The 9747-nt window shown below is 41.2% G+C and overlaps 1 protein-coding gene across 2 annotated transcripts; it reads left to right on the top strand.

The window, feature by feature from the left end:
* Positions 1-3692: 3692 nt before the first annotated feature.
* Positions 3693-8706, top strand: LOC137747867 (uncharacterized). 2 transcript variants are annotated; one of them, XM_088686069.1, is made up of 11 exons: positions 3693-4185; positions 4443-5617; positions 5689-5778; positions 5929-6393; positions 6732-6852; positions 6943-7092; positions 7169-7425; positions 7524-7617; positions 7725-7777; positions 7858-7942; positions 8035-8706. In XM_088686069.1, the coding sequence occupies exons 1-10, from the start codon at positions 3963-3965 to the stop codon at positions 7924-7926; spliced, it is 2697 nt and encodes an 898-aa protein (XP_088542195.1). In that variant the 5' UTR covers positions 3693-3962; the 3' UTR covers positions 7927-7942; positions 8035-8706. The 2 variants fall into 2 exon arrangements, with proteins under 2 accessions (XP_088542195.1, XP_068344110.2); XM_068488009.2 differs by having other exon boundaries at positions 3736-4185; positions 4446-5617.
* The last annotated feature ends 1041 nt before the right edge of the window (positions 8707-9747 follow it).

The raw sequence follows: 9747 nt of genomic DNA, 5'->3' as shown, positions 1-9747 counted from the left end.
AACAAATGATCTGTATAGGCCTTGGTTCCTCCTCAGTCCCCAAATCATTGGTCTTCAAATGGTTTTGTACTTCTGGGGCCGGTTTGTCAGGCTCTGCACACAAAAACTTAACCAACTCTGGATTATCGGGTAAATCATCTGGCCCATCCAGATCATATATACATTTAGCCATTTGTATGGCTGATTCTAACTCTTCCCTAAAAGATTCTTCTTTACTTACTCGGTTGCTTGAAGCTTCTCCACTCCACTTTTCTTTTTCCTCAGCTGAGTTTTCCCTCTTCTGTTTCCTCTCTCTCTTCCTACACCAACAATATTTTTATTAAGGACTTAACTGCAGTTACTTGGTCCTTCATTTTCTTTTCTGACATTTAATGGTGTTGGGGAATTGGGATGATAAAGGGCTGATCCTATTTTTCCCTTGTAAGAGATAACCCTTGCTCTACAAGCTTTTGGGCAGTCACCTTAGTTGGGCGGCCGTTCTTATTAGCTTCTGAACATTGAAGAATCCAAACACTACTGGATTGTAGAAGTTGGCTTCTGCGACGTTGGTTATATGGAGGAATGGCCGTGATTCGGCCTCTACCATCTCTTAGGACCCAGGTTCTGTTTCTCCTTCTTCATGGTAGACATCTACTTATTAGTGTAAGGTAGATGGCACAGAGAGACTCTGATGAATCCAATCTTTGCCCAATAAAGCCCTATAAGTAGAAGTACTGTTTACAACAAAAAAAGGCCAGTATGATCTGTTTCGAACCTAAATCAACCTTTAGTGGCAGTATCCCATGAGTTATGGTGATAGCTCCTGAGAAACTAGAACTGTGAGATCTGTGGGGATAAAACCCTTTTCACCTCTGCACATTCTCTTAATTTGCTTGTATGGCAGGACATTGGTTGCGGCCCCTCCATCAATCAAGACCTTCTTAAAGGGTACTCTCTCTAGGTGATCAGTTACGTATATGGGCTTGAGATGGTTGGCCATGGCCAAACTCTGGCGAACGAAGACCATTTTGTTCGAGTATGTTTTCTCAGGCTTCTTTATTGATTGCTCGGGCAAGCTTGCCTGGCTGGGTTCTTCTTGTCCTGCTTATTCGACACTAGCATGCGCCATCATAGGTTATGTCCCCAAGTAATCACTTTCTGTCGTGGGAGGTTGATCATGATTGGTGCGAAACATGGCTGATAAAACGTATGTCATGTTTAGGTGGAAGTTGCTGGGTCCGGGTAAATCTTTCTCCTTGCCCCTAATGTGGTTCATAAACTTATCCAACCAAGCCTGTGCTTATTCTGGCAGCATTAGTTTAGGCAATGCCTCATCTTGAGTTATGCCAAAGTTCTGCGCCTGCACTAGGTTCTCACAGAGAGTGTCAACTAGCAATAGTGAGGGTATCATTTTCTCGGGCGAGATTGTTCAGAAACAGATTAGCTCCGGGCTCCACTTAAGTGGTGGCATCATTATCATATCCTTCTGAGCTTTCTTCAAGATTTTATACTTTTTAGGATGGGGACTTTATGGTATATGATCTCCTTCCCTTTCGTTTTTATTATTTGCCTTCTTCACCTCATTTTCACTCTTCCAATGAAGTTAATTTCTCCCTTCATGAGGTACATTTTCGAACTTTACATTCTCCAAGGTTTCTAAAGTAGTGGGAACTTTCAATGAGTTCATGTGGGCCATATACTACCTTTCGACTCTCTTGATCATGGAAGCTCTCATCTCTTTGACAGTCTTCCATCCCTTCCGACTATATACCATTTTCGCCTAAGTCAGGCAAGATTATTCTTTGTGACCGGGTTCTGTGTTTTTCCCTTCATTCTAATATCTCTACTGGCATAACTTGGCTGGGGTGGCCTCACATCTACCCACCTTGGCGTCTTGGCCTCCTTATTCTCCAATTCTTCTGAAGCTTCATAGTTTTTGAATACTTTTGACAAGTTTTTAGGCTGAGAGTTCCCCCTAACCTCTGGAAGACATTCCTAGAAGTTTCCTTCTCAATTGCCCTCATAACGTTCGCAGGATTTTCATGTTCTTCCTTCTCGCTTCTCATGATCAGCTTTTGATCAAGGATGGCTCCTGCTGTTGGTACCTCTGGTTCGCATTCACATTGACACCTGCTGCATAGCATTACTCCTTTGATTATAGCAGTTTTAGGTTTTTCAGGTAGCTCGATAGCTCATTCAGTTGGTTTTTCGATTGGCCTTCTTTCTACTCTCACTTCCTAAGTGGCTTTCCCTTTCCCTTTCTCTGCCCATGTTAGGTTGATCATGTTTACTGGGATCGGTAAAAAGGGATCAGTATCAATCATTGTATCAACCTGTGGCTCTTCTAGTAATAGCTTTATTTTTGGCCCGCACTGTCCTTACTATTCAATGAGAATAAAAAGGGGTTGGGCAACTCTACTTCTTGGATTTCTTCCAACACTGGCTGGTTAGTTCCGAATTCTTCCTTACTCTTTCCCTTATTCCTTTTTTCCTCAAGCAAAGGAAACAAAGGAATAACTGGCTCCTCCACAAGGCTAGATTCTCTCATCATTTCTCTAACACGGTCATTTTCAGGGGTAGAATATTCCGGATCTAAACTTCTTTGCATATTTCCTGTTGAGGAGCAGAGTCTGCTTATTTCCTCTTTCGTTTCTAGAGAGTTTTTCTGCATGCTTTTCAAGATAGCCATTACAGTAACCCGTAGGTCTTCATTTGTGACCCTCCCTCCTGATTTCTCAGAAGGAGTCAGGCTTGCCGTCAAGATAGGCCCTTGCAAGTCTTTGAGGAGATTTGCCATGCTAGATCTTGGTGTACACTGGGGTGTTTTCTGCTATGTCTTCCTTCTGAAGGTTTGTTCTTTCCTTCGTCTTCTTGACATACAAGACTTGTGGTCACACCAGACGTGCCAAAACTATGTTCAGGCAGGAAATCTTGCTAGGAGGGGTCTCTGGTTCAAGCACACAACTTGCCGAGGAGTTGGCACTTTGGTTGATTGTCGGGCTCCAGCTTGCCAAGATGCTGCAAAAGAAGGATAAAGCTAGTTCTGAAAGGTGCCTTTGTGGGGCCTTAGGTGTAGGTCTTGAGGCTCACGATCAAAACTAACTGAGTGCTTAGGCGTGCCACTGCCATCTCAGTATGGCAGATGTAGAACAAGTGTGTTTAAGCCGATTACTTGCGCCCTAAGTTATTATGTCTTCTTGTTATCAAAGGATTATCGTAGATGAGTTAAGTCTACATTAAGTTCTTTTCTATGCCTTGAGATCAAGGACTTTTAGTTGGTTATCTTGTATGCTTGACTGAGAGGCAAGTTGTATGTTTGTTTGTTTGATTAGTTGAGTGTCCTTGTCTCTGGGCCCTCTTCCTCCTTTTATAGGCGAATTAACCTAACTGTACTATTTCTATTCTTACCCGAAAGCAATTGAAGGGTAGTGAGTCATCAATATTTTTACATGTTCTGTCATTCAGAAAGTGCTTTTGGGTCGAGAGTAGGTGGACTGATTTCCATCGGTTGTCACTTCTCTTATAAACACCAAACTTTTGCATTAAATGGGGAGCCGTCATATTATCTCGAAATGGGTATCTGAACTTGACCCTAAGCCTCGGGCAAAATCTACTTTATTGAGCTCTTTTAGGCTTTCTTCTCTTGAAGTCCAAAGTTAAATAATAATCCAAACAGAAACTATTAGAAGAGCACAAATTTCAAATGTACCAATAAAAACGTTTTTCTTGAAATAAACCACTTTCGTACACGCCAGAAACAGAGGAAGAAAAGAGAAACTATTTAGTGGACGTTTGTTTTCCAACGAAACTAGCGCGTAGCTTTCCATTTAGCAAACTCAAAAGACAAAACCTCATTCGCGTCGAAACTGAAAACTCCACCGTGCTCCGCTACTCACGGTCAGATTCACAAACTCCGACAACCAAACCCCTATCTCCACTTCCCTCTCAATTCCTTCGGGTTTTATCCGCTGCATATCCTAAGCATGAGACCTCGCAAGGCGGACGCTTCCAAACCGCTGACCGCTAAGAAAACGCCGCCGGCGAGGAAAACCGCCGCTAAAACACAACCGGCGGCTTCCCCGCCGGACTTAGAAGTGGCCACTCTGAAAACCGTCGAAACAAAGCGCGGTTGTGCCGGCCGACTGATGCAGGCCAGGAAGAATGAAACGACACCGCCTGCTGATTCGAAGGCCCCCAAATCATCAGGTAGTTATTGAATTAGTTTGTCAGTTAGTAGATTCATTATTTAATTTCAAACTTCAATTATTTAGTTTGATTAAATTAGGGTTTTATCATCTGGAATTTGGGTTGCTGCTGCATGTAGAAGTTGAACTTTGTTACTCAGCTGAACTAATTAAGTTGAAGATTTTTATGACTGATTATTTTAGTTCTGAATATAGCATTGTGATAGTTAGTTATTCACTTAGTCTTTTTTCTTTGATTTTAATTATTGGTTGGATTAGTAGCTGAGGGGACTGAGGGATCAGCTGGTACTGCTAAAGTGGCACCGGCGGCCAAAGTTGCTGTCGTGAAAAAAGTTCCTGCGAAAAGGTTGCCGGCCAAAGTTAAGACACTGGCATCTGCTAAATTTGTTTCACCGCAGACACCGAAATTGGGGGCATCAGTGGAGGCGAAAGCAGATGCATTGAACAAGGGGAAAGCCGCAGATGTTAGTGACGTGGAAGTTACAGAAAAGAAAGCGGTTGCTGAGAATGTTGGAGAGTCTGCTAAGAAGGATGGAAGCATTGTGGAATTTGAAGTAAGCACTGTTGAGAATGTTGGACAGCCTGGAACAACCAAACAAACAACCGTGGAAGTAAAAGTAAACCCGAAAGAAGATGAAGAGGATCCTGAAGAGGAAGAGGATCCTGTTGAGGAGGAGGATCCTATCGAGGAAGAGGATCCCTTTGAGGCAGAAAAATCTGTAGCTGGGGAGGTTTCAGAGTTTTCTGAGAATGAACTAGCTTGTGAGGTAAAGGAGGGAGTGGAAGTGATTGAGGAAGAGGATCCCATTGAGGCAGAAAAATCTTTAGTTGGGGAGGTTTCAAAGTCTTCTGAGAATGAACCATCTCATGATGTAAAAGAGGGAGTGGAGGTGAAAGAAGCTCAGAAGGAGATGTCGGAGAGAGTAGAAGTGAAAGGAGATCAGAAGGAGGAATCGGAGGATAATGGAGATGAAGTCGAGACCTGTAGTGAGGGTGCTAACAAGGTAGAAAATTCCAAAGAGGGGTTACAAGGAGAAGATGTTGAGCATGGTAAAGGGGTGTATGATGGTGATGAGCAGATGGAAGAGTATGGTGAGAAATTGGATCTTGGAGAACATGGAGAGGAGGAACTTCCAGAGGATGATGCAGAGGATCCCGCAGAAGAAACTAAGAGATTGGCTGATGAACATAAGGAATTTACAGCCCTTGCGAATGAGCGCAAGATGAGGAAAGAACGTGAGATATTTCTTGGTGGGCTTGATCAGGATGCTGTGGAGGAAGATGTGAGAAGGGTCTTTGAGAGGATTGGAGGGATAGTTGAAGTTAGGTTACACAAGAATCCTTCAACTAATAGGCACAAGGGTTATGCATTTGTGGAGTTTGAAAATAAGGAGTATGCCAGGCGTGCTTTGTCTGAAATGAAAAACCCCGTTGTACGGATTTTTCTTTCTGCCTTTCCTGTTTCATATTTTTGTAAACTTCATGCTAATTAACCAATTTGCAGATAAGAGGGAAGCGATGTGGGACAGCACCTAGTGAGGACAATGACACATTGTTCGTGGGTAATATATGCAATACCTGGACAAAGGAAGCTGTAAGTGCCAAATATCATATCAGTCTTGAATGCATAACCTGATAAACAAATAAGTAGCAAAAATGAATACTTGTGTAGGTATTTTAAAGTTTCTATATAAAGCATCTCCAGCTTGTTCACTCTTTCCCTTATCTTAATGTGGGATGACAGATTAAACAGAAACTGAAGGATTATGGTGTGGAAGGTGTTGAGAATATAAATCTTGTTCCAGATGTTCAAAGTGATGGGTTGAGCCGCGGTTTTGCATTTATTGAATTCTCTTGTCGTGGTGATGCTATGCTTGCATACAAGAGGCTTCAACAGCCCGATGCTATATTTGGCCACGCTGAAAGAACTGCCAAAGTGGCTTTTGCTGAACCTATACGTGAGCCTGACCCAGAGATCATGTCCCAAGTGAAGTCTGTATTTGTCGATGGGCTTCCACCTCATTGGGATGAGGACAGAGTTAGAGAGCAATTTAAATGCTATGGAGAAATCTTACGCGTTGTTGTGGCTCGGAATATGTCTACAGCCAAGCGGAAGGATTTTGGATTTGTTGATTTCTCTACCCATGATTCTGCTGTGGCCTTTGTTGATAGTATAAATAACATAGAACTGGTGGATGGGAATTCAAAGGTATTCTTATGTTCTGTGTGTGTGTGTGTGTGTGTGTGGGTACAGAAACAAATGATTAGGTTATCTGGCACTTTGGAAAAATAAAAAATATATGGGGATGTTCTTTAACTGATTTGCATTTGTCTGTGCAATCATGTAGACACATAGACACCATCCTACACACATGCATACATACACATGTAAGGGATGAACTTTATTTACAATTGTTATTGCAATTACTTGTTGGCCATTATTTTTTTCATATATGATTGCATCGGTCAGAATTTGTAGTTGAAGTAACGTACTCTTAATCCGTATTTTAATTTGTTACCTACCCATGTTGATTTTTGTAACTCTAGGTAAAAGTGAAAGCAAGACTTTCAAATCCTTTGCCTAAAACTCAGGCTGTGAAGGGTGGAATGTGCGGTGGATTTCGAATTGGTCGTGGTGGTGGTGGTAGTGGTATCTTTTCAAGATCTGGTAAGAGATATGTTTGAGTTTTGATTGAAAATTCATTTTGATTTGCACATCATTTCTTGTTCTCACTCTCTAAGTCTCTATTGCTCACAGGACGGGGTTTTGGTCGCGGTGGACATCATTTCAACCGTGCAAAGTTCCAACCTGACAGACATTTCTATCGTGGTGGACGTGGTCAAACTGGCAGGATGGGTTTCCCGAATGAATATGACTTCGATTACCCATACGAGTTTCATGGACGAGGTTTTTATTGTGATTACATTTGTGTCTTGTAGTTTCTCCCCCAAACAAATCTTACTGATTTTGTTATGTTTATCAGGGGGAAGAAGGGGCTCTTTCAGGGACGGTCGTTATGGATTTGGTGGAGGTGCTTCAGTTGCTGCCCCACCATCAAGACCCTACACAGATCGACCTTGGCATGATGCCCCTGATAGAGGCTATGGTATGCATATTCCTCCTAGGAGGCATCCATATTCTCCAGGACAGTCTGATGGACCATTCATGGGGGGTCATTTTGATGAACCTTATTTTTACAATGATAACGCACATGGAATAAAACGTCCATTTCACATGAGAGTAAGCTTCTCTTGATTTTTTTTTTATTTTTTTATGTTTTTGTGTTTTTTGTTAAGCATTTTAGGGTGTTCCTTATCATATGAAACTGCTACTTCTAGGACTATGATCATGACTACTCGGAGCCTAGTAGTCGTCGCCCACGGTTGGATTACACTGATCCAGCAGCTTCGTTTCATGGAAACCATTATAGGGGTAAAGAGTTTATGCTCAGTTTTCTTTTAATTTTCCTCTCTTCTCCTCGTCTTGCCTGTATAGTTACTTTTATGTCAGTTTACTATCTTAATTGACTTGTCTTTTAGATACTTACGGAGCTCGCAGCAGTGTCTACCCTCATGATTATTATGGTCCCGGAGTAAGCAATTGATGTTCACTTGATCCTTACTTTACATTTTACATTAACGTAATTATGATGCATAAAATCTCGTTTTGCAGTATAATTTCGGTCCATATTCATCTTATTTCGAGGGCAATCACTCATATGCAGGTGGCCGCTACTATTAAACTCAAGAACTTTTTGGTAATACGAGTGTTTTGTGATTTTAAGTTCTAATCCGTTATTGTGAATTTGGTACGTTAATGTCGTAATGGTACTTATTTAATTGTGATCAGGTGTACTTTATCGAAGATGGGCTAGCGGCTTGCTGTTTGAAAGAAGTTGCATAGTTTTTTTCTCCTCTATCTGTCTTCTTCACTTGTTCGTTGCCCATTAAGTTAATTTTCAGTAGGATTTCCAAATCTTTTCTGTTTGTAGTTTAGGTAGTCTCCAAGGGCCTTGACTTAGAAACTAGTAATTATGTGTATAGTGGAGGTGGAAAGAGACTGACTCATTAGGCATGGACAACTCGATGCACTGTGTTATAGTTGTTCTTTTGAAGTTAAGGTACTTGTTTCATCCCTATCTATAAATACCGACCTGGGCCAATTACTTGTTGATTGCAGTTAATTTTGTGGTTTAGAGAAGTCAAGTTTGGTGATTTTAGAGATGACAGGTTTTTAGTTTAGGGTTTATCCTTTTTCATGGAGATGCAAGGGTTAAGGTCAGACATGCAGATGAAGATGAACCGACGGTTTTTTATGGAGAGACAAATACGCATAAATTATGGAGTTCTCTTCGAAATAAATGAGAAACATGTGTGATTATATTCTCAGAGGTTTTTCTAAATTAGGGTAGGCTCTATATGACATTCTGATGTTGGTGTATATGATGTTATGTGGTGCTTATCTCCATACTGAAATGTAGCTTTGGGTTCTTTTGTTGTATTTAGCATGGATTTAGCGGTTCATAACCAGTTTTGGCTTTTGTCATGAAACTGTTCTGCCAGAGGTATACCTTAGTTTTCGTATTTTTCCGAGGGATGATGCCATTTGGAATTACAAAAAATTCAACCACATTTGCTTTGATGTTATATCTGCGAGGAGCATAAGGGATTGATCAGGTCATATGGTGCCCGGTTATATCAATTTCATAAAAGGTTTATCTTGTGGAAGATCCCTGTGAGGAGGAATAAGGGGTTCATCGCTTTTCAGGTGACAACTAGTTGTTGGGCAAGTAGTTTTAAAGCTCCGACAAATGAATTTTTGTGGTTGTCATCAAGAGATTTGGACTTTCTATGGTTGAATTTTCTTCTCTGGTTTTGGCATATGCTGGCCATTTATGATTTTCTTTTTCTTTCTGGAAATTGGGGGCCGGATGCCGAATGTGTTTGGTTCTCAATTGAAGTTAAAGGTATATTGTCTGTTGTCTCAAACGGGTAGTGGCTCAGGCTGTATTTCATTCTGATTATCCAATTACTTTTCGTTAGGGCTTTAGATTGTATCATCATTGTGATTGAGTAGGCAAATGCTAGTCATTCATGATGTTTCTGCTAATCTAAATGCACTACTTTTGGGTTCTTATTTGAAGGTAGTTAGTCTTTGTTTTGTCAAATGGGTAGTAGCTTCGTCCTACCGATCCTCTCCCAGAAGAGGATCTGTATGACTCTGCTATGATTGGTTTTGACGTACTTAACACTGCCCACTAGAGGATTAGGTATTATACTGACTTGTCATTGATTGGTGTTATGACCAGTGCCTCTTGTTGCGTATCGCGTAACATTAAGATTTTCTTACTAGCTGTTGTATATAGGTTCCATTTCTCTGTTGAAAACATTGAGCATACAGAAACATGGATAACTGCTAACTGCATAGGCTTCTTTGGTGTCTAGGATTGGAATGGATTGGTTTGGATTGGGTAACTCTCTAGATCCAATGTATGTTGAAGGAAGAACTGGATCTAAACTTCCAAATTTTGGGAGGGATAGTTTTTCTTCTTACGAGTCCATC

This window comes from Pyrus communis, chromosome 15, assembly GCF_041283825.1.
Source record: "Pyrus communis isolate YQ-2024b chromosome 15, ASM4128382v1, whole genome shotgun sequence".
In the NCBI taxonomy this organism is placed as follows: domain Eukaryota; kingdom Viridiplantae; phylum Streptophyta; class Magnoliopsida; order Rosales; family Rosaceae; genus Pyrus; species Pyrus communis.
This window is presented reverse-complemented; position numbering and strand designations above follow the sequence as displayed.

Bases quoted from the DNA above. Each gene is read 5' to 3' on its own strand.
- LOC137747867 (XM_088686069.1), top strand. From the start codon at position 3,963: ATGAGACCTCGCAAGGCGGACGCTTCCAAACCGCTGACCGCTAAGAAA. The intron at 5,618-5,688 runs GTACGGATTTTT...ACCAATTTGCAG, and splicing joins CTGAAATGAAAAACCCCGTT to ATAAGAGGGAAGCGATGTGG. The intron at 6,394-6,731 runs GTATTCTTATGT...TTGTAACTCTAG, and splicing joins TGGTGGATGGGAATTCAAAG to GTAAAAGTGAAAGCAAGACT.